Source organism: Lates calcarifer, linkage group LG7_2 (assembly GCF_001640805.2).
Source record: "Lates calcarifer isolate ASB-BC8 linkage group LG7_2, TLL_Latcal_v3, whole genome shotgun sequence".
NCBI classification, from domain to species: domain Eukaryota; kingdom Metazoa; phylum Chordata; class Actinopteri; family Centropomidae; genus Lates; species Lates calcarifer.
The window spans coordinates 928,449-952,277 of record NC_066854.1 but is presented as its reverse complement, the minus strand read 5'-3'; the positions used below and the strand labels follow the sequence as shown (position 1 = coordinate 952,277).

The 23,829-nt window shown below is 44.2% G+C and overlaps 1 protein-coding gene across 1 annotated transcript in view; it reads right to left on the bottom strand.

Moving 5' to 3' along the window:
• Positions 1-11,563: 11,563 nt before the first annotated feature.
• LOC108873211 (zinc finger protein GLI2-like) overlaps positions 11,564-23,829 on the bottom strand; it is a 68,698-nt gene continuing 56,432 nt past the window's right edge. The window contains 7 exon segments of the mRNA XM_018661339.2: positions 11,564-14,442; positions 14,572-14,920; positions 16,812-17,090; positions 17,892-18,056; positions 19,179-19,328; positions 21,516-21,656; positions 23,573-23,683. Of these exon segments, the coding sequence (XP_018516855.1) occupies positions 12,317-14,442; positions 14,572-14,920; positions 16,812-17,090; positions 17,892-18,056; positions 19,179-19,328; positions 21,516-21,656; positions 23,573-23,683 (3,321 nt within the window). The 3' untranslated portion in view covers positions 11,564-12,316.

Sequence of the window (23,829 nt, the reverse complement as noted above, 5' to 3'; positions counted from 1 at the left end):
TTTAAAAAGCTTAATTTGGCAGCTGTGGGACGTCTGAAATCACCAAATCAAACAAAGAGAGAGAGAGTTCACGCCTGAATTGTCACATTTTGAGTTGTTGCTGATACAGCAAAACATTTTTTAGTAAAGCTGTGACTTTTTGTGACTCCTGTTTCCTGCTGAGGGTCAGCGTCGGTTCCCTGATTGTTTTTTGTGCACAGATCTACCTGTGTTGTGATGTGAGGGACTTGGACAGAGGAGGAGGAGAGGCCGTCCACACCCTGACATTTCCAAACTCCTTTATTAGTGCAACCTGCGAATGTTCGTATGAACACAGGCTATGCACCCTATACAGGCAATGTATATGTATCATGTGATCTCCTAAGTATAGGTGGAACTGTCATTTTCTGTCTGTGTATACACAGCAGAGCTTGTTTTCTTCACATGGACACTGGTTTATTCCAGTCCATGATGTCTCTGTTTCTTGAGGAAGAGCCGGACCAGCTGTTACCCCATGTTTGTGTGCTAAGCTAGGCTAATCTGTATTTAGTGTGTGGACATGAGAGAGTTATTTTCAAGAGGCAAACACTTGTTTATTTTTTCCAAAATGTGGATCTGTCCCCTTGAGTTGGGGATGGAGCTGGCAGCAGCAGTTAAAATATTTATGAAGCTCTCACCTATAAAGACATATATGTGTACTTATATCATTATTTTGTCTTTATGAGACAGCAGGCAGGTGAGACATGAGAGTTTCTTACTGGCACTATGGTGACACAACAAAACACATCCATCTTGTATACAGAGCAAAAGAACTAATTATATGTAGTAAAATAATCAGATTTATTCACTTAAATAACAACTGGATTTAGAGAAATCGTGGACTTTATTAATGATGGCTGAAATATCTCTCTCCTGTGCGATCTAATCAGAGCAGTCCAGCTGTCAGCAGACACCTGCCGGATGACACCTGGTCTGTCCCGGCATATGTTTAGTGGCGTGAATCCTCTGAGAAGGAGGACTGGGCGATGAGGAGGAGAGGGCAGAGCGATGGGAGGTTTTAATGAGGACCTCCATCCTCAAAACCTCCAGAGAGCGGAGACCTGGAGAGGGCCCCGGCGAGCAGCGAGGTGGCGGTGCTGACCTCCCTCAGCTGCTGCCGGGATCCGCTACTCCCCCCGCGAAACCCCTGACTCCCCCCTTCAGCTGGAGAGTTTGAACCCGCATTGCTCCTCATCCTCCGCCTCCAATCCTGAAATGTGACTAAAAAGTTTTATTGATGCAGGAAAACTTTGGACATCCACTCTTTGTCAGCTGATTTTTTAGTTTAATTAATTATTATTTCACCATACGTCTGAGTTTAATGCCAAAAATTCAAAAATCTGCTTCATCAGTGTGGTTTGAAAAGATCTGATTTGATAACAACATCTTCCTGGTGACAACATCTGTCATCAGATCCTAATTCTGATTTTATAAAATTCAGTTTTGCACGTCGGATCACAAGTATCTCTGTAGCTGAACGTCTAAAAGGAGAAAGAGGAGAAGAAGGAAAGGAGAAAAAGAAGAGGACAGACAATCAGGAGGAGAATGAGAGGGGAAGAAGACAATGGAGAAGAAATACAAGGAGGAGGAAAAAGGAGAAGGAGAAGATGAAACAAGAAGAATGAGAAGGACAAGAAGAGGAAGGAGGAGGAGGAGAAGAGAAGATGGAGAAGAGAAAGGAAATGGAAGAAGAAAGTGGAAAAGGAGGAGGACAAGGAGAAGAAAGTACTTTATTTACAGTGAAAAACTGAAAAACAAACAGAGTTTTACAATCAATAAATCAGTTGAGGAATGATGCAAAATGTTAATTCTCTACCATCACCCCGGCACAACAGCTCCTCATGAGCTCACTGCTGTTCAAACACATGTAATTCACTGTGATCCTGTGGAAGAAAACTCCAGCCTCAGTCTGGACTTCACGTTGTACCTCCACAGGGTCACAGAGTCAAGAGAAGGAGAAGGACAAGAAGAGGAAAGAGGAGATGGAGAAGCAGGAGGAAGAGGAGAAGAAGAAGAGGCAGGAGAGGAAGGAGAATGGAAGAAGAAAGTGGATCTCAGCCTCCCTTCATTGGCTTCCTATTCATGTTAGATCAGACTTTAAAGTCTCCTAATGACTTATAAAAGATGGGCTGGCCCCCTTCATACCTGTCTGATCTTCTTAACCCTTATATTCCCTCCCGTGCTCTGTGTCCTCAGAGTGCAGGGCTGCTGTCTGTCCCCAGTTAAAAAGAAGTCAGCAGGCTGCAGGGCCTTCTCCTATCGGTTAGCACTTTATTATGCTCCTTATTTCAGGTTACCATTTTTCCTTTGGCAGGTTGTATCAGTTAAGCTTAGTAGTTAATAAATGTTGTCCATGTTGTCCTGCTGACGAGATTACTATAAACCATCTTAATGTGGCTGCATCACTCTAACTGTGTGTTTCTTCCCTCAAGCACATTAGTGCCCAGTTGCTCTCTCTCTCTCTCTCTCTCTCTCTCTCTCTCTCTCTCTCTCTCTCTTCTACTGTCTCTCACTGCAGGGTTCTGTCTCTGGAGCTGTAGAGTCTCCTGCTGCTCCCATGATCCAGCTCAACCGACGATGTAAGAACAGTAAAACTTTTATTAGTGTTAGTGTTATTGCTGTTTCACTGCTCTGTCATTATTATTCCTTTAGCTAGAATTATCATTATTATTATTATTATTACTATTTACATTTTTACTTTGTATTTGCAATGTTGTCTTTCTCTTACCCCCCACCCCCCTCTCTCTGTCTAAACCCAACCGGTCGAGGCAGATGGCCGCCCACCCTGAGTCTGGTTCTGTTCGAGGTTTCTGCGGAAGGAGGAGATGGAGAAGGAGGAGGAAAAAGGAGGAGGAGGAGAACGACAAGAAGATGAAGGAAGAGGTGGAGGTCTTTTTAACTGGGGACAGACAGCAGCCCTGCACTCTGAGGACACAGAGCACGGGAGGGAATATAAGGGTTAAGAAGATCAGACAGGTATGAGGGGGCCAGCCCATCTTTTATAAGTCATTAGGAGACTTTAAAGTCTGATCTAACATGAATAGGAAGCCAATGAAGGGAGGCTGAGATCCACTTTCTTCTTCCATTCTCCTTCCTCTCCTGCCTCTTCTTCTTCTCCTCTTCCTCCTGCTTCTCCATCTCCTCTTTCCTCTTCTTGTCCTTCTCACTCTCCTTCTTCTCCTTCTTCTCCTTCTTCTCCATCTCCTCTTCTTGTCTTTCTCAGTCTTCTTCTTCTCCTCCTTCTCCTTTTCCTCCACCTCCTCCATCTCCTTCTTCCTCTTCTTGTCCTTCTCACTCTCCTTCTCCTCCTTCTCCATCTCCTCCTTCCCCTTCTTGTCCATCTCCTCCTCCTTCATTTCCTTCTCATTCTTCTTCTTCTCCTTGTCCTCTATCTTCTCCTCTTTCTCCTTCTCCCTCCTCCTCCTCTACTTTCTTCTTCCATTCTCCTTCCTCTCCTGTCTCTTCTCCATCTTCTTCTCCTCCTCCTCCTTCTCCTTCCTCTTCTTGTCCTTCTCATTCTTCCTCTTCTCTTTCTTCTTCTCCTTCTCCTTCTCCTCCTTATTCCCCTTTTCTCCAGAGAATACAGGTCAGTGCTCATGCTGGGTGCCTCAGAGATGGATACGTGGTCTGACTTGTCTTCATCTTCCATATCCTCCCTTGCACATGAGGTCTGGCTGTTAAGCAGCAAGTTCTCATCATTGAAGGCTGCTTCCTGGTCAAAATGACTCCTTGAGACAACTCCTTTATTCTCAACCAGCCCTGCTGCAGTGTTGTTGTCTGCAGACTGAGAGGGGCTCAGACTGACCTTATCTGCAGACTGATGACATACAGTCACGCTCTGAGTCTGTGAGATTAGCTGCTGTCGGGAGGTATGGCATCTGCGGAGACGCCTCCTCCGACTGTCTGGCATGGTGCACAGATTGTTCCTCCAGACGGTTCAGTCTCCTTGGAGGAGGTTCTGCTGACAGCAAGTGAGCAGGTAGAACATGACAACATTTTGTATGCCTCTGGCATGAACAAGGCGGTTGTCGTGTTCCTGAAAAGTGAACCTTGTGTTCACCAGTTGATCGAGAATGGCGTGTTCACGCCAAGCGGAGCCGCTCGCATTTTTGGAGCGGCGGATGTGGCCGCTTTGGCGGCTGGCGGGTCTGTGACCGGCGCACCAGAGGTCGATACCTCTGCGGGAGCCGTGGCTCGGAAACTGCCACGAATAAGGAGTTGGTTGTCAGGGAAGTGGAGAGGTCCACTGCTCTCGGGGATGACAGTGCTACGATGAGTGTGACTGTATGTCAGGAGTCTGCAGATGAGGTCAGTCTGAGCCCCTCTCAGTCTGCAGACAACAACACTGCAGCAGGGCTGGTTGAGAATAAAGGAGTTGTCTCAAGGAGTCATCTTGACCAGGAAGCAGCCTTCAATGATGAGAACTTGCTGCTTAACAGCCAGACCTCATGTGCAAGGGAGGATATGGAAGATGAAGACAAGTCAGACCACGTATCCATCTCTGAGGCACCCAGCATGAGCACTGACCTGTATTCTCTGGAGAAAAGGGGAATAAGGAGAAGGAGGAGGAGGAGAAGAAGAAAGAGAAGAGGAGGAATGAGAAAGACAAGAAGAGGAAGGAGAAGGAGGAGGAGGAGAAGAAGATGGAGAAGAGACAGGAGAGGAAGGAGAATGGAAGAAGAAAGTGGAGAAGGAGAAGGGAGAAGGAGGAGGAGGAGAAGAAGGAGGACAAGGAGAAGTAGAAGAATGAGAAGGAAATGGAGGAGGAGGACATGGACAAGAAGAGGAAGGAGGAGATGGAGGAGGAGGAGAAGGAGAGTGAGAAGGACAAGAAGAGGAAGAAGGAGATGGAGGAGGTGGAGGAAAAGGAGAAGAAAAAAGAGAGTGAGAAGGACAAGAAGAGCTGATGGAGAAGAAGGAGAAGTAGGAGAAGGAGGAGAGTGAGAAGGACAAGAAGAGGAAAGAGGAGATGGAGAAGCAGGAGGAAGAGGAGAAGAAGAAGAGGCAGGAGAGGAAGGAGAATGGAAGAAGAAAGTGGATCTCAGCCTCCCTTCATTGGCTTCCTATTCATGTTAGATCAGACTTTAAAGTCTCCTAATGACTTATAAAAGATGGGCTGGCCCCCTCATACCTGTCTGATCTTCTTAACCCTTATATTCCCTCCCGTGCTCTGTGTCCTCAGAGTGCAGGGCTGCTGTCTGTCCCCAGTTAAAAAGAAGTCAGCAGGCTGCAGGGCCTTCTCCTATCAGTTAGCACTTTATTATGCTCCTTATTTCAGGTTACCATTTTTCCTTTGGCAGGTTGTATCAGTTAAGCTTAGTAGTTAATAAATGTTGTCCATGTTGTCCTGCTGACGAGATTACTATAAACCATCTTAATGTGGCTGCATCACTCTAACTGTGTGTTTCTTCCCTCAAGCACATTAGTGCCCAGTTGCTCTCTCTCTCTCTCTCTCTCTCTCTCTCTCTCTCTCTCTCTCTCTCTCTCTCTCTTCTACTGTCTCTTACTGCAGGGTTCTGTCTCTGGAGCTGTAGAGTCTCCTGCTGCTCCCATGATCCAGCTCAACCGACGATGTAAGAACAGTTAAACTTTTATTAGTGTTAGTGTTATTGCTGTTTCACTGCTCTGTCATTATTATTCCTTTAGCTAGAATTATCATTATTATTATTATTATTACTATTTACATTTTTACTTATTTGCAATGTTGTCTTTCTCTTACCCCCCACCCCCCTCTCTCTGTCTAAACCCAACCGGTCGAGGCAGATGGCCGCCCACCCTGAGTCTGGTTCTGCTCGAGGTTTCTGCGGAAGGAGGAGATGGAGGAGGAGGAGAATGCCCTGCAGCCTGCTGACTTCTTTTTAACTGGGGACAGACAGCAGCCCTGCACTCTGAGGACACAGAGCACGGGAGGGAATATAAGGGTTAAGAAGATCAGACAGGTATGAGGGGGCCAGCCCATCTTTTATAAGTCATTAGGAGACTTTAAAGTCTGATCTAACATGAATAGGAAGCCAATGAAGGGAGGCTGAGATCCACTTTCTTCTTCCATTCTCCTTCCTCTCCTGCCTCTTCTCCTTCTCCTCTTTCCTCTTCTTGTCCTTCTCACTCTCCTTCTTCTCCTCCTTCTCCTCCTTCTCCTCCTTCTCCTTATTCGTCTTCATCTTCCATATCCTGCTCTGCTATTCACTGCTCTGTCATTATTATTCCTTTAGCTAGAATTATCATTATTATTATTATTATTACTATTTACATTTTTACTTTGTATTTGCAATGTTGTCTTTCTCTTACCCCCCACCCCCCTCTCTCTGTCTAAACCCAACCGGTCGAGGCAGATGGCCGCCCACCCTGAGTCTGGTTCTGTTCGAGGTTTCTGCGGAAGGAGGAGATGGAGAAGGAGGAGGAAAAAGGAGGAGGAGGAGAACGACAAGAAGAAGAAGGAGGAGGTGGAGAAGGAGGAGATGGAGAAGGAGGAGGAAAAAGGAGGAGGAGGAGAATGAGAAGAAGAAGAAGGAGGAGGTGGGTATAAAATTCAGTGGTCATAGGTTAAAACTCAATAAATTAAAACCTACAAACTTCTCTCTGATGCTGAGAACAGCTGAGATGATAAGTTTCCTAAATAATTCTTAAACAGTTTATTAAAAAAACAAGTAAATCAGTGTGTCCTCAGGGTCTTGCAGTGTTTACCCTGTGTCTGAAAGGTCACAGATTCGATTCCCATCAAATTTTGTTGAGCGACACTCCAAACCTCAGCCTGTGTGGAATGTGAATGAACACCTTGTCTCTCAGGTGTGTGTGATTACATGTAAATGGTGCTGGAGACTCTGTTTGCATGAGATACCGCAGATAATGAGCGACACAATCCTTTTTTCTTTTTTTTTTTAGCCTCTGTGTTGTCGTCGTGGTGTGTTTTTTTGTTTTTTGTTTTTTAGTGATGAGCTGTTAATATCACAAAGTCCCTCAAACAGATGGCACGTTGTTGGAAAACAGATGTTATTTTGCATAGGAACATATCATGAATATGCATGTTGTATTAGTTCATGACACTGAAGGCCCCGCTGATGATTGGCCAGCGATTCTCCTCCTCTGAACAAAACCCACAACTGTAACACAACTGCACAGTTTGATCATCTTTGATGACATTATATATTGTTGTTGTGCTAACATGCTAACATGCTAACTCACTTCCTGGGTCATTCCTGCACCACGAAATCTGATTTCATGTCACAGCCCCTCCTGACAGGGTCGAATCAGGCTTCACTAGAACTTATACAATAGAAATAAGTTAAGTAGGATCAGGAAATAAACCAAAGAGCAAAATGAACACAATGAATGAACATAAATCACCAGCATTTGTTCCAGGAGCTGCAGTTTCTCTCCAAACTGTCTGCAGACCTCAAACCCGTCAGAAACTTCTCACCTCTGACAAAGGAAACATCTCCACCAACATTCCCAGACAATCTTCCGCTTAGCCAGGTCAACGTGTTGTTTCATCTGGGAAAATGCACAACTGCCTGGACACTGGTGAACCTGCCTCATGCTGCTGGCAGCTTCTGCACATTTCTTCACTTTCTCTATTAAAGTTTTAAGGCTCAGTGCTGAATGTCTTGTTAAAGGACCATACCAGTGTTTTGTCCTTTAAGACTGTACTGCAGCGCTGACCCCAGTTTCTGAGGATGGAGATTATTCAGAGGGCTTTAGTTAATATTAAGCAGGCGCTGACACGGGGGCCCCGGCACTCGCTCTTGGCGGGGAGGTGGCCCTATTGAAATGAGATGAGCTGTACCTTAATAATACATTTATCCCACAGGGGAAAAAAGTGTCTGCATTTGTGAAGCTGGAAGGTGCTTTGGATCATACAAATCCTGACGTCTTATAGATGCTTTTAGGAAATTCACCAAACCATTCCTGAACAGTTTAAAGCTCATCTCCCTAAGAAAACGTTGTTTTACAAGTTTTATGACTAAACACAAGTGGACACGTGAACATATGATAGTTGAGCATGTGACTGTGACACCAAGGCTGTTATATAAGAGCCTGAACTCCTCTGGTTTCCTCTGGCTTCTCATCAGACCCAAGCAACATCTTTTAAAGTCCATAAATGCGTAGCCTCCGAGCCCAAACTGAGAGAAGGATTTGTCAGTTTTTACATCCTCGCTAATGCTTACAAGAAAAAGTTTATGGACGTACCAACATTGTCTGTACTTTGACATAACAGGCCAAACCACATTTTGGATTATAGGGAAAATTAGGAAGAGTTTCCTTCTGTGTGAATTCTCCATCACACTCAGGACTGTGTTTCTGACGTGAGATCAGATACTAATAGAGACAGACACACTCCTCAGCTGCCAGTTTGACCACAAGCTTCTGAAATTGATTCATAGATTAATATCATCTCCCAGCTTCAGGAGGCAGAGGCTGAACTCTGGAGGGAATTTACATATTAGTCTAATAGAAATGAATGAGGCATCAGTGACTGCAGAGCACTATCCATCATCTGCGCTGACAGTGGGAGCTGGAGGAGGGATCGGCCTTGTTAGACTGTCACATGTGTAATAATAACGCGGTAATGCAGAGCTGTGGTAATGTGATGTGGTGTCATCAGGAGGGAGGAAGGAAGACGGCGGTGGAGGTCAGAGCGGAGACTCTCGTCACTTTCCATATCGTCACGGTGAGCGTTGCAGCGATGGCAACCCGGTGTCTGACCGCACAGAGCGACGAGTCACTGTGACTCCTGTGCTGGTGGGTGGTGTCGCTGGTGCTTAAACGAACAACCACAGAAGAATAAGAATTAATTTCCTGTGCAAAGAAATGAACTTTAGTGAAATATCTGGGGCTGCGTTCACAAAACGTCATGATGCTAAAAGTGGCTCCAAAGTGGCCGAGTGAGGAAAAACAAAAATATAATCATAATGAACTTTTAAATCTGTATTGTGATGGATTTTGAAATGGATTCACGCTCAAACGAGTCAAAACAATTTCAGTTTCAGCGGAAACAAGCATCATTCACTGACATGTATATTGATTTATTATTTCACAGTTTGAGAGTGCTCTTTTCTATTTTTCACAGAGAGAAATCTGTTGAGCATATAGCAGGTCTTGATGGTCGGTGTTGGAGGGAGCATCATCATGTTTTTTCTCCCATACCTCCACTTATTGATGGATCCTCCAGCTTCAGCTGCTTCCTGCCTTTCTGCTGCTGCTGCTGCTGCTGCTCGGTAAGTTACAGAAAAATTACAGTGGACCCTGATCACTGATGGGCCCCGTGCTGCAAAAAACATCTCATTATCTCAAGATTAAGTTCAGGTGATTTTAAACTTAGGGTGGCGGTATGTGTGTGTGTTGGTTGCAGGTAGCCGTGCTGAGGTTTGTCTGACTGTTTTGAAAAGCTCGTTGCTCATAAAGAGGCTCTCTAACTCCAAGCCCCGAGAGACGTCGGAGAATGTCAACGCTCGCTGTAAAACACATTCCTCTGAAGCCCTTTAAACTCTCAGCAGACCGGCCTGTTTACTGCCCCGCCATGAGTTCAGCTTGTAAAACCTCCAACAGCCTCAAGTGCTCTCAGGAGAAGACTCTTAGGTGAGTCGTACTTTACTTCAGATGAGCTGTAGAAGTCATTTAATTTTGTGTTCATTTTAAAATCTGAGAAAGGGTGATCTGGGAATTCACTTATCAGTTTGTGTACGCTTAAGACGTTCTTGATTCATTTCTTGTTATTTCTGGCATTTTAAAATGATTTTCTGTTTATGACATCTGAGGGAGAAAAACCAAAGAAAGCAGTGGTGCATTCATGTGCTAGTTAGACTCAACAGTGGTACATTCAAGTGAAACTGCTGTATTCATACAGCGCTTTTCATGATGTCCATCCCATGTTTTCTCATCGGTTCTGCACTGATTGAAAGAGTGAAATATAGTTCTACGTTTGCTGGTCTGGACTCTGTAAAACTTGAACCATCTCAGGAATTAAACCCAGCTCCAAAAAGCTTTCAAGGTCAAGAGCCTCTGACTGCTCCTCGCTGCTTAATTGAGTTGTTTCTAAAATGAGTCACAGGAGTCTAAATGTCCCTCTAAAATCAGCCATTTTCATGACTGCAATCTGTTCGTTTATAACAAACTATAATTACATTTATAATCTGTGAATTTGTTGGCAGAGTGCTGAGACCCTTCTTTCATCTTTCTCACTCAGTTATCTCCATCAATAAATGAAGGTGCTGGTAATGCACGATCTTTGCAAGTCTCATCTCCACCTCTTGTTCAGGGCCTGGTGTGATTTCGCAGCCCGGGGCTATTTTCTCTCCCACTTCACATCTCTGAGAGAATAAGGAATTCCAGTGGCAAAAGCAATCACAAACTCTAGATCAAACGTGTCCTCGGCTGAATTCCCTGACAGACTAAAATCATTTGTTCCTCTCGCTAACGCTCAGCGCTGCGTCCCCGGAACCTCTCGCTCCTCTCAGCTGCTTTGTTTTATGTGGTTTCAGCAGCTGCGTCCTGTGGGCCGCTCTGTCAGAGCTAATATTGAAGTACACACAGGCTAACTGCAGCAGCAGCGGCCTCTCTGCACACGTCTAGCCTCTTCCCCTCCTGTTAGCGTCCTTTCTCATCAGCTTCCGACTGCGAATTTACATTATGTCAAGCCTGCTCTTGCCGGCGAGGTAAGACGAGGTCAGGGGAAGTTATTTCAAAGCTGCCTTGAAAGAGGTCGTGCAACGTCTCGAGAACGCGTGGCGCCTCAGTCTGACATTCAACAAGAAAGGTTTGAGGAAAGTGCGTTGTTGGCAAAGGGTGCGGGAATGTGGCTTCAAAGACAAAAGTTTTGTTGTTGAATTATTGAAGCAATCAACACTCATTCTACAGGAGGCGATGAAGAGACAGACTGATGAATAATAATATTTACTCAGTTACAACATGAAGCAGGAGATGACAGCACACGTTAGAGAACAGACCACGGCTGAGTTCAGGGTGCGTTTAATTGTACCACAGCTGTCTTCATGCTTTGGGCAGCAGTCATCTCAGCCTGAGTTAACATGAAGTTATTGAGAACAGAATATATTTCATGTTTTCATTTCATGCAGTTTGCCGCCGCTTTGAATCTTAGACACAAAACTTTTACAGTATCCTTTTCTGGCCACAGCAACGTCTCAAACCGGGTGCAACCAACCTCACCTCTATCACGTCCTTTACCTTCCTACAGTCAGCATTTGTTTCTTTTAACCATTGCCACAATTTCTCCCAAACTTTAACCAAGTAAATAGAGTAGTAGTTTTTAACCTAAACCAGAATTTGACCCAAACCATAACAAAGTTGTTTTTTCAGATGGTGATGTGTGTGACTTTGACGTAGGTGACTATAGTTTGTTTTGTAAAGAAAGCAGTTATTTCAACCCAAATAATTATGTTTTTATAACCTTAACAAAGTAGCTTCTGTGCCTAACCAAACTATAAAAACAGAAACAGTCATATTTCAGTGGTCACAGACAAATGATCCTGCAAATCCTGATCCTAATAAAAACATGAATGTATGAAGGACAACACAAACAATATTTGTTTAAAAAAATCAATATTGTATTTAAAAAAAAATGTACAAATGATATTTACATTTAACCAGCACAACAAACTGGTGCAACAATGTACAAAAGGAAAAAGTTTGATTCTCTCCTCAGATGCTACTCACTGAAGTCCTCTGTTCTCGCTGAAAGAGCTCTGCCGGTTTTTTTCTTCAACGCATGAGTTCATAATTCCAGTCACATATCAAGTCTGTGATGCCTGACACTGAGATGTCACAGTTAATCTCAGCAGCAATGCAGCAATCAAATAATGGCTCGCTGAGGACAGTGACTGTAAACTTGAAATGCTGTGGTGATGGAGAAACAGTTTTCTCCTCAAGCAGAAATGAGCAACGTGATAAAATAAAGTTGACCTCAAGTAATTTACAGTGTAAAACGTTTTAAACATGTTGGTGACGATGATACGTGTCAGATAATTACCTGGTTGTTTACACGTTTTAAATGTAGTGATGTTTCGGCTGAGCCAGGCACTTAGTAAACTGATTTTACTGCAGACCTGTTGTTTACATAATATTTACTACCTAAGGCAAAAAACAAAAAATATGGCTTTTAAAAAAGATAGAAAATTGCCATTTTAAATAATCATCAAATGAGACTGTACAAGAAAACAAAGAAAAGAGCCACACACTGCAGAGGCTTTTTGGCACATAGTCACATCAATTTTAAGTCTGTGGATGAATGTTTATTGTGCATAAGGAGTTCAAGACTTCTGCAAAAATTTTCTATGACATGTGGCTAAGACATCAAGTTGAGGAACTTGCTCTCCTCTGCCAAAGCAGTCAGCAGCGAACTCATGTCCCCAATGGCCATGTTTCCGGTCCCCGCTGGCACCGTGGGCAGCGTGACCGAGTTCCTGGGTGTCGTCAGGCGAGAGGAACTCTGGGACAAATTCTGGAGCAGACTTGGGCTCAGGGTTCCTGACATCAGGCTGGAGTGATCCCCGTCGTCGAGCATGCTATCAAAGTCTATCTGCGCTTGTTCCAGTGCTGCGTCTACAGTCCTGGACGCCTGGTTGTCGCCTGAACTGGGAGACGCTGCATCATTTTCAAAAGGAGGGACGTTCACTGCAGGAGAAACACGATGGTCCATGTTCCCATTTGGCTCAAATACTTGAATCTGCCCTGTGTAGTACATGGCATTGTCATCAGAGCTGTTGCTGCAGTGAAGTCCTAAAACTCCACCACTTGATAATTCTGGGTTCGCATTATTTGGGCGCCGTGTTTGCTGCATCACCTTCGGCCCTGACAGGTGCCTGTTTAGAGATTTGGGTTCTGTTGGTGGTCTTGGCTGGAGATGACTCTGACTGCCAGTTTGCAAGGGATTCTGGGAGGTCATATTACAATTCTGCTGACCTGAAATCATGATAGATCCCTCACGGTCCTCAACTTTAACCTGCACAGGCTGAAATCCAGCATCAGCAAAGTGCATGTCAACATTCTCCATGTTAACTGGCTCCTGTTTGCAGGTGGGGCTCAGCATGCTCCCGTTCACTGCTGCTGTGTAAGTCGGACAGGTGGTGTTACCATTCTTATCATAGGGGCCGATGCCTTCGTCAAACCTGTACTGACAGCCAGTGGCTTCGTTGAGATTTGACGGCTGCTGGAATCTCTGTTGCTGGATGCAGTTTGCTCCTGGTTCAGTGTTCAGCTGTTTGCATCTCTGCTGTGTTGTGTTAGCATGGTTTTGAATCATCTGCTGGTTGGAGCCCAGATTGTTGTAAAAAGATCCAAAGTTCTGGTTTTGCTGGAGGACAGCCAGGTTCCCTCGGACCTGTAGTTTGGAGTAGTGCTGGCCAACGTCTGTACGTCCCAGTGTCACAGATAAATTGGACCTGTTGTCCCTCGGTGAAGATGGACACGTCTGTCGTTGCTGCCCTGGACTCATGCTGGGGCTCATGTTGGTCATGGCCATCCTTCTCTGATAGTACGACTGCTGGAAGTCCTGTTGATTGGTTGACACTCTGCAGGCTGCGTCTCCGTTGTCAGTGTTGAAGTCAGGCAGCATCAGGTCCTCCTCAGGAATGTCACCCGTCATCTCCTCCATGGTGACATTTTCAGAGATGCTGGGCGGTCGCAGGCTGTAGGGGTAGTGGTGGAGGCCATCTGATCGCTGGCAGCCTTGCTGGGATGAATGACGGCGATCTGATGCAGGAGGTGGATGGGGCTGCATGGTCAGTGTGCCCATGCTGTTGTAGCGCTGCATCTGTGGCTGGCTGAGAGAGTCTAAGGTCACCCGTCTCACAGGGTCACTGGCTCGGCGGGGGATGTTAGACGGGACCTCATGGGGCATCAGGCTCCTTGTGGCATAGCTGCTGTACTGCCTGGAAGACAGGCCTTTGTTGGTGGTGGAGGATTTCTGGGGGTCCCCGTACAGGGCTGTGTGGGTCTTTAGACACATTTGATCCATGTATGGAAGAGGGGTGGGTGGTGCACCCCCAGTGGCAGCTGCATATTTCACCTTGAGGCGGTAGTGCTGGGCTGGGGTCAGGCTGAGGGGGCTGGCTAGTCCTCCTCCTCCCCATCCTCCTGCTCCTCCGCTGCTTCCTCCACACTGGCTGGCCTGACTGGAGCGCCGTGAGATGTCGGCAGAGATGGGGTCATAAGAGTCAGCAGAGCTGACGTTGCTGGGGCGGTTGGCACCAAACTGCGAGGCCTGACTGGAGCGCCGGCTGGAGTAGCAGGGGGAGATGCCCGAGGAGCGGCGGCTGAGGGTGTAAACTGAGCTCAGGGTGCTGGAGGTGCTGTCACGGCGCTCTGAAAGGTTTTCCAGCAGAGTTGATTTACCAGAGCTCAGCTTACCCAATCCTGAACCAGGGAAGGAGACCAGACCACCACCCATACTTGGACTCTCCAGGAGGGACCCTGTGAATGAGCAGATGAAAATGTTCAGACACTGGAGCTGACATGAGCTCTGATAAACCAAATCTATGTTAATTTTTTCATCTTTAACGCAACCACTGTCATAAAGAAGCTCTTTGTCTCTCTACTCACCGCTTGCTGGTATGGGTGGGAGCTTGGTGCCGAGGACCGGGGGTGTTAGGTTGTTGGCCCACCGACACGAGTCCCTCACCGTCTTCAGCCTCTCCTTCTTCAGATGCTCCAGGAGCTGGCTGGTGCCGAGCTGCTTTCGGAAGTGGAGACCCACCGCCGCGACTCCACCGGTGGAATCTTCAAAGCCCAAGGACTCCACAAAGGGCAGGTCGTCCAGGGTGCTGAGGTCCCCCAGGCTTCCCCCGCTGTGCGCCGCCATTTCTACTCCACTGTCATTGTTGGTGGCACTGCCAAGTGGTGATGGTTCGCTGCTACATGATGACTGACCGCCAGGGCTGGACTGATACATCTAGAAAGAGGAATGAGAGAACGGAGGATGTGGAGAGAGCGAGAGGAAAGCGAGGGTGTGATGGAGAAATGCAAAAAAAAAAAAAGGAAGAAAGAGAGCAGACGAGATAAAAAGAGCATGAGAAAAGCAGAAAAGACACAACTATTTGTCCTAAAAAAAACAATTTTTCTTTACCAGAACAAAAGTGGTGCAGTGGTAAACATGGCACGAAGAACAGTGAATCATTGAGTCTTTTATCCTCTCCCAGCTTAATTGTAAATAATGAGTGTTTTTTGGGATGGGGCAAAGAGGTGGGGGTGCACCACAGATTACAGACTGTCTTAGTCTGTCTGTGAATTAGAAATGGGCAGGATGAAAGACTGCTTGAGCCTGAGCCAGAGTGCCGGGCCATTCATCATGAGATGTGATCACGTTTCTTCCTCCAAAAAACTCAACTCTGAGGGTGGAGGCTTTTAGGTGAAAATGAAGCTGTGCTTGTCACACTGATTTGTCTCTGTTAGATGGAGGGTAAACAGGCTTCAGAGCTTAAAGTTCTGTCACCTGCATGACTTTCCTCTTCTTTTCTTCAAAGATTTGTGCTGCACAAGTGCAAATGAGCGTCACACAGACATAAATTTATGTTGATATTTACTTCTACTGGTGTAAATGGGAGTTAATTTGTTACATATGGTCCAACATCATGAGTTCATTTCTCTTTTTTAAAGACAATAGTGGTTATACAGTGTGTATCCACTTGAATCGACCCTGCCCATCCTCAATTTCCTCGCAGGCTCTAATATATTCACTGCTAAAAAGCTGTCTTGATCACAGCTTGATAGCTGGCTCTGTTTGCACAGAGCACCAAAGCCAATTCCCAGTGTTTGAATATTAATCCTGGAGTGGCTTTTATCATGTTCAGGCTCTCTGACGGCTGTTTGATAGGTCTCCACTGTAGGTTTAAACTGCCTGTGTGCAGGAATAGTGACGGACATGGTCTCTTGGATGAGGTTAGCAGCTTCACATGACAAATATAAACAGATGAATCCCTGTTTCTTCAGCATGAGCTGTAAAACTGGGCGTTGTTGATGCTTTGGACTATCACCTTGAAAGGATTCTCATTTACAGCGTGTTGAGTCTTTAAAAAAAGTCAAGCAGACAAACAAATAAACACTATTATAATGATAGTTATGATAAAAACATCAAAGTTGGAACAAAAAATCAAATAAAAACTTGCTGTAGTAAATGATGAAATGAAGAAATGAGTTCACAGGTTGATTCCAAAACATTTGACAGGATCTGCATTTTAACTGAAACCTTCACTACATGGCTCATAAATTAATTGATTATTTCAACCAGTGATGGGTTGAAATTTGAATTTATTGTATGCAAAGGTGTCTGGCTGGATAGTAAGTTGTCTGTTATCTCTCTCACTGCTGCAATGAAACACCAGTTTTCCTCTCAAAATGTGGTTGATAAACAGTGGCCTTGTTTTTAAACATACAGTAATAAGAGAACAGAGGACAGTAACTTGATTTTTTGAAGGAGGAAGAATCCATTCAGTTTCTTATAGTACAAGAAAGTCAAGCAGTGCTTCCTCCCTTGTTTTTTTTTTTTTTTTTATCAGTAATTATCTCACTTTGGAATGAAACTGTTGAATGAAGAAGTAAAACAGCAAAAGACATTTTAAACAATGGTGAAATGGTGAAAGATGGAATAAGTAGCCACAGGTGAGCTCACCTTAGCAAGGTCTATCCATAAGGAAAGTCAGGAAAGGGAGAAAAATGAAGATAATCAAGCACCAAGCAGAGGAGAGGTTAGGATAAAGAGGTGTGTTGTTATTTACAGGACTGATAGACAATGCAGTACTCAGTTGAATGTTAATAGTGTAGCTGTTTGAATAAAAAGCAGTTACCACAGAGTTTTCTGTCTTGATGGATTTGACATGCAGGTAGTCCCCCACGCCTCTGGAGGAGCCGTTGTCAGAGATCTTGTCCTCCGTCTGGACTCTCTCTCTGGGCCCCGTCTCGTTCTCTCCGTTCTCCCTGGGTGCCGGCGGCCTGGGCGGCAGGTCGCTGCGCTGCTTCTTGGTGACGTGGGCTTCGGGGCCATGGACCGTCTTCACGTGCTTCCTGAGAGAGCTGGGGTCTGTGTATCGCTTGGTGCAGCCGGGGATCTTACATACGTAAGGTTTCTGCAAAAAAGAAAGAAATGCACAGATGATGGACAGTTGAATCAACTTATTTCTTTGATTGTTGAAAATGTTGAAGCTTATTTTTGTTTTATACTCTAAACATTTAATCAGTAATTGAAAGAAATTAGTCAGTCACTAATAACCTATTGCTGCCATTTGAGATTGTAAACGAGAGCATCAACTGATCTGCATACAGTTAATGTTGGTGTACAGGTGTGTTTGTGTGTCTGTGTGTGTGGTATAAGAGCCTCGTTGTGTTTGTGGGTTGTTGCAGTGACGGTGAATTCCCCCGCCCTGCAGTGATGGATAAGCAGCGAGCTTTCTGAAACGCTTCCAGGTTCCATTTCCCGCCCGACGTCTGCAGGTGGTCCCACTCTGAGGGGCGGAGGGGGAGCGGCGAGCATGATTCGCCCTAATGCATTGTGGGCCGTCGTGCTCATTATGTCTACACCTCATTATTTACTCACAGACGTCTGCAGACATACACAGGGGTACCGAGGCAACACACAAACACTGTGCCGACACCTGCACGGAGGCAAATGTGCAGACTGGAACAATTTGCCTAAAATCTAATTATCTCTGTGCAAAGGAAATTCAGGCCACAGATCACCACAGACGAAGGTGAACCCCTGTCACTCTGTGCAGTTTTTCATCTCGGCTACTTCAGTCAGCTCGAGCAGATTTCATCTCTGAGAGAATTTCTTATGAAGGAGTCTGTGTGAAGTTTCAGTGTGTGAGGAAGGACAGCGGTCGAGAGCAGCTTCATCTGGAGGAGGGAAGGTGACGTGAAGTCTTTTGTACCTCATTGGAGTGCGTCCGGTTCTGGTGTTTGGCTCGGTCCGAGGCGTTGGAGAAGGCTTTGTTGCATCCTTCGTGCTCACAGACGTAGGGTTTCTCGCCAGTGTGTGAGCGCAGATGGGTTTTGAGATTCTCCAGACGGGAGTAGGCCTTGGAGCAGCCCTCGAACTGAAGAGGAACAAAGAAAACAGGCAGAGTTAGTCTGTTTTCTCTCAAACATTAATATTAGAAAAGTAGATCACTGTCCAGACAGACGGCCAAACCTTTATTTCAATGTCAGTATGAAGATTCTTGGACCTGAGCAACTTAAAATATGTTTATTCCCAAAACACTACAGATAATCTGCTTCATTTTCATCTGAAAGAACATGTCTACATGTTTATTCCTTGAGGAATTTAGCAACAAGAGCAACAAGTGTTTTGTTTTTCCGGTGACTAACTTAACTTTACCTCCTGCTGATGGATGAAACTGATGTTTTCATTTTGGTTTTGGTAAATGTGTAGAGTTGTTTGAGGTTCAGCTGAGTGAAAGATGAGTTCAAGACCCTCGTCTAACACAAACTTTTTGGTCTTAGTTTGGTATTGACCATTGATTTGGGCTGCATGTTAAAAAGAGATGTGGCTTCTGTTTCAGCAATTAATGTCAGATATCTGTTTTTTCAGTAAATATTCTCTGTTTTCAGGTTTTCAGAAGTGAATATTTGCAGCTTTTCACGATGTAATATCACAGTAAATTAATATTTTTTGGTTTTAGGACAAAACAAGACATTTGAAAATGTCACTTTAGTCTCTGGGAAATCATAATGGACATTGTTTTTATGATCTATAATGAAATAATCATTATTTGCAGCCCCGAAGATCAGTAAAAATCTTTCTTACTGTTTATTTGTAACTTTTATGAACATTAATGAGCCTGTTGTGAATAAAAGTATTGACAAAGTGCTCAGAGTTTGAGTTATTTTGATCAACTGTTACATGAATATGCAGTAGTATTCATATTTTAAGATGTTGGACGTCTTTTTAATTGTTTAATTCACAGAAAAAACTGCACATCAAATAGCTGCTGTGAGATTTATGTGTTTATATAATAGGTCATGAGTACACAAAGAAAGAAATCTTCAATCCTGCCATCCCAGGGGTGTGTGTTTGTGTGTGTTTTACCTACACTATCTGTAAAAAACTGGTGTGTGTGTGTGCACAGAATTGCATACAGTGTTTAGAGTGTGTGAGCTACCGCCCTCCGGGGGCCCGTCGGGGGCCCGTGGGGGCGCCGAGGCCATCTGTTACCCACCGTGCACTTGTGTGGTTTCTCCCCTGTGTGTCGGCGCATGTGAACCACCAGCATGTATTGAGCTTTGAAGGGCTTCTGCTCCCGCGAACAGTCCTCCCAGCGGCACACAAACTCCTTCTTCTCTCCGTGGATGTGGTCATTATTGATGTGCTGTGGGACACACACACACACACACACACACACAGAAATGAGTGGTTTTCTGGAGAGAGTTGTCCACTAAGAGGCTCTCATGTTGTTCTCGGCAGGGTTTTTCTGTAGAAATCCATCTTATCAGAGTAAATCTCTAAGGAAGGCTGCAGCAGAGGAAAGTGTTACAGTCCCACTAATTAGGACCGCATAGATCCTTTATATCAGCCCAAATGAAAGGCAGTCTCCCACAATGCACTTTTCTCTGTAACGTCAGTTAAAATTTTTATTCTTTTAAAGCAAGTGACAAAATCTGCCAGGGCAGTAAAAATATTTATCAAGTATGAGTTTAATTATTGACCTCCCTCCTCTTATTTCTTGATATTGATGTTAAAGTTATTATTTTAACTGGTCTAACTAATAAAAAAATACCACCAATATATCTTCAGGTCATCTAATGAGGACATCTTGTATGTAGTAATGTCAAAGTTGTAGAACATCCACATGCAGCCGTCTTTTTTCTTCATATTGTTGTTGTCTTTTTGTTAATCTACCTAAAATAATATTGGGATTATATGCTGCTTTGTCAGTTTTCTCAGGAAAATTAATCCAATCATGGATAAAAATGATTTTAAAGGATGAATATTTCCCTCTCTTGTCCTCCTTGTTATCAAGTCATTTCTGTCTATAATCACGTCCTAAAACAGAATAGATGAAGATTAATCTTGTTCACTTGGAGCTGGGCTCAGGACTTAGCTAGCTTAGCTTAGCATAAAGACTGGAAGCAGGGGGAAACAGCTAGCCTGGCTCTGTCAGAAGTTCACCTAGAAACAGCTCCAAAACCACTGATCAGCTCATTGTATCTCGTTTGTTCAATCCTGTACACAACATCGACCCGTCCTGTATTTCTGTGCAGCGTCACAGTCGGTTGTCAAGTGCAGGTTTTGATTGCTAGAGAGAAACAGAGGGAGGGCGCTGTTCTTCCAGAGCAAACAGAGTTAAATTTGTCAGGGTTTCTGTGAAAGGTCAGTGGAAAAATGATCTTTAGCTGTTTATCTTTAAATCTAAGAGAAAAACCATGGAGTTCTGCCAGGGACAGGGAAGGAAGTAATGGAGTTTATGGGAAATGTGGTCTTAATTTGTAGAAAACAATAGCACTATAACAATACTGCTCACAATTATCTCAACCACAGTCTCATTTGTTTACAGGAATCACTTCAAAGCATCAGCATTATGTCGACAATGAAACACTGATGTTTAAAAATGCTGCACAGAGCTGCTTTAAAATCTGTAAACAGTCGCAGAGGTGAGGCGGCGGCGGGTGGTTTATGTGAGATTTTCTTCAGACAGAAAAAAAGAATTTAATGAATGACGCACCACCGCCCCAACCAGTCCCCCAGACCCTCACTAATCCCCTCACCCTGCTCCGTCCTTTCTCTCTGTGCTTCAGTGGAAGTGTGGAATGCTTAAGACCCTTTTAACCAAGACTCTGCTTGTTGCGATGGGGGAGAAAAACGAAACTGACGATGGTTTAAAAGTCGGATACTCGACTAGATTGAAACCTCTGAACATGTATCTGCAAGAATTAAATGGAGAATTCTGTGGGAATTTTCTTATCAGTTTCCAGGTATCTCAAGTGTCCTGCCTCGTATGGTTTTAAGCTCTAGAAAAAGCCTGTAAGTTGATCTTAACTGCAGTTCAAGACCAAGAAAAATAATCTTGTGTGTGTTTGTTTCAAGGTGAGTGGTCCTTGATTTTTGGCCTTGAAGGTCCTGGAGAGGCTGTCTAAATCCAAACAACAGAAACAACACAACAGAGTACTGTAGAACATTATACAAACTAGCAAGAAAACATGCAGGAGATATGCTCTTAAACCAGAGTTATTAAACTGTCAAACATCTAAAGGCTTTAATGACGTTAATATGTAATATGTCTGCTGTCAGATATGTGCAGTGTGAGCTGTTTTATGTAGGAAAAACAAAAAATAAATAGAAAAAGTACAGTATGAAACTTGTTAACGATCCTCATGGAACTACAACCACAAATCATCTAGTTTCAACAATCTTTATCTTAAATTTGAGAAGTATTTTACCCAAGTATAAGGTCAGACAGTGTTTGATAGAGAAGGTCTTTCCCCAGATTACAGGATATTTTGTGTGTTTGTTGAAGGTCCTTTTGATATCACAGCCAAACTCCCAAACCCACACTTACATGGACCAGCTGGTCCTGCGTGTCGTACTCCTTGCTGCAGCCCTCCCAGTGGCAGTTGGTTTCATAAACGGCCTCGGGCTCCTGTTTGCATTCGTCCCGGTCCACGTCGTCCTTCAGGTCCAACAGGCTGCCATGATGGTTCTGTGGAGATCAAACATCAGAGAACATGTGTTAAATTAGCCCATAACTAGAAAACCCCGATAATTAGTTACACTGAAGTGAAACAAGTTAATTTCTCTCATTAATTTTCACTGATTTACATACTCTTCATCCTCTCAGTTTGTTCTGAGCACACGTGGAACAGCTTCCAGCCTAAAACACAGCTGTTAGGAATCACATTCAGCTGTTTGTTCATATGTTTTACCTCATACGATCACCAGAGATGGTAAATTACAGATTAAAGTGCACACAATGCCATCATGCTCCACTGAAGTTAAAGAGGCTGGAATAAGATTTGTTTTGACAACTTCCACCACAGATACACACACGTGACTTCTGTTTACAACCACCGGCTCAGCTTGTAATTAGCCAGTGTGAACCTAAACGAGCCCAACACAAAAACACCACAACGTGAACTTTGTGTTTCAGACATTAGAAAAAAAAGTCAGACTGTTGGGTCTTTTTCAACAGGTGACAACCCTCAAAAATATTTTCTCACTTTCCAAAAGTGTTCTGACTTTCAAAAAAGTCCTCACCGATTCTCCAAAAATACAGTGACTTCCCAAAACTGTTGCAGCTTTCTAAAAATATTTTCACTCAAACATAAAGGTCCAAACTCAAAATAGTCCTCACTTTCCAAGATGTTGTCCAAGAAAAAACTTTCCAAGGTTCCAAAAAGTCCCTTACTTTCCAAAAATGACAAAAATGTCTGTGCATTTAAAAATGTGTTTGTGTAGCTTTCAAAATTTCCTCAAAATCCAAAATATTTAGATTTTCTAAGTTTGCAGAACTGTTATCCCTGACTTTCTAAAATGTCCTCACTTTTAATACGTGTTTATTTTTATAAAAATGTTTTCACCAGTCCTAACTTTTGAAAAATATCCTCATTTTGTTCAAGTTTCACTCAAAAATGTCATCATTTTCCAAAATACTGTCCCCACTTTTAAAAGACATTTTCACTTTCTTTATGTGTCCCTTTATGTGTTTCCCAAGATGTTTTGATTGTCCATAAATGTCTCACACTTTCCAAAAAGTCCCCACATACCTTCCAGATCTGTTTTCACTACTTTTAAAATGTCTCACACTCAAACTGTCCTCACAGAGACACATGTGTAAGACAGAAACTGACACATAGCTTGTCCCACCCGGCTTCCTGTACGCCTCCACCAGCACAAAGACTCTCACACACTCACACACACACTCACACACAACATGCTGACTGCAGCATGTTTGTCTCTGCCCCACGCACGGTATCTTCATCAATTCTGGTGGCCCCAAGACGACTGCGCGCACCGCCGTCCCCATGCATCAAGCCCAAACCTGCCTCGCTATCGGAGAGGAGCCGCAAATTTGTCAAAAGAAAGAGAAAAAGGCTCCTCAGATGACAATAAAGCCCAGCCAATATTTCATGAAAATGAAGTGCTCTGGCACAGTTTACAGTGGCGAGGGAGAGAGCGGGAGGGAGGGAAGAGGGGGTGAGGAGGAGGGGGGGGCAGGAGTGGCCAAATGAATGGATGCAAAGCTCTTATCATGTGGAGTTTTTCTTTATCTGAGACATATTTTACAAGGGGGTCAGGGGAGGCTGTGGCTCCCTGGGGCTGCGAGTCAGGCCACGGAGCAGGACACAAACCAAACAGCAGAAAAACACACACAGGAGCTCATCACTCGCAAACCTAGACGCTTTCCAGAAACGACTGCACTTTACAAAAATGTCATCGTTATCTGAAAGTGTCTTGACTTCACCAAACTGTCCTCGCTGTCCAAAATGTTCGTCAACAACTGAAGTTACTTACAGGACCAGACTTCCTTAAGAAAGTTTTTCCCCAGCACTCGTTCCACACAGTATTCCTCTCTCTTTTCGCTGCATTAAAGGATCATTATTTCATTATTTCTCATACCGGTGAGCAAGGAGACGAAGGCCTCAGTCCCTCTGCTTCGCTCTTCACCTTTGACCTTTTGGTGATCATGGGGTCAACTGTGCTGCTGACGGCCGAGTCGCTGCCGGGGTTCTGAGGACAGAAAAATGTGCGTTAAAACTTCTTTTTATTGTGGAAAAAAATCTAAATTCTAAACAATTATAACACGTGATGAGCCTATACTTATAAGACCTTCTTTAAAAAGATACAGTGGTTAATTATTGTATGAGACTCCACTC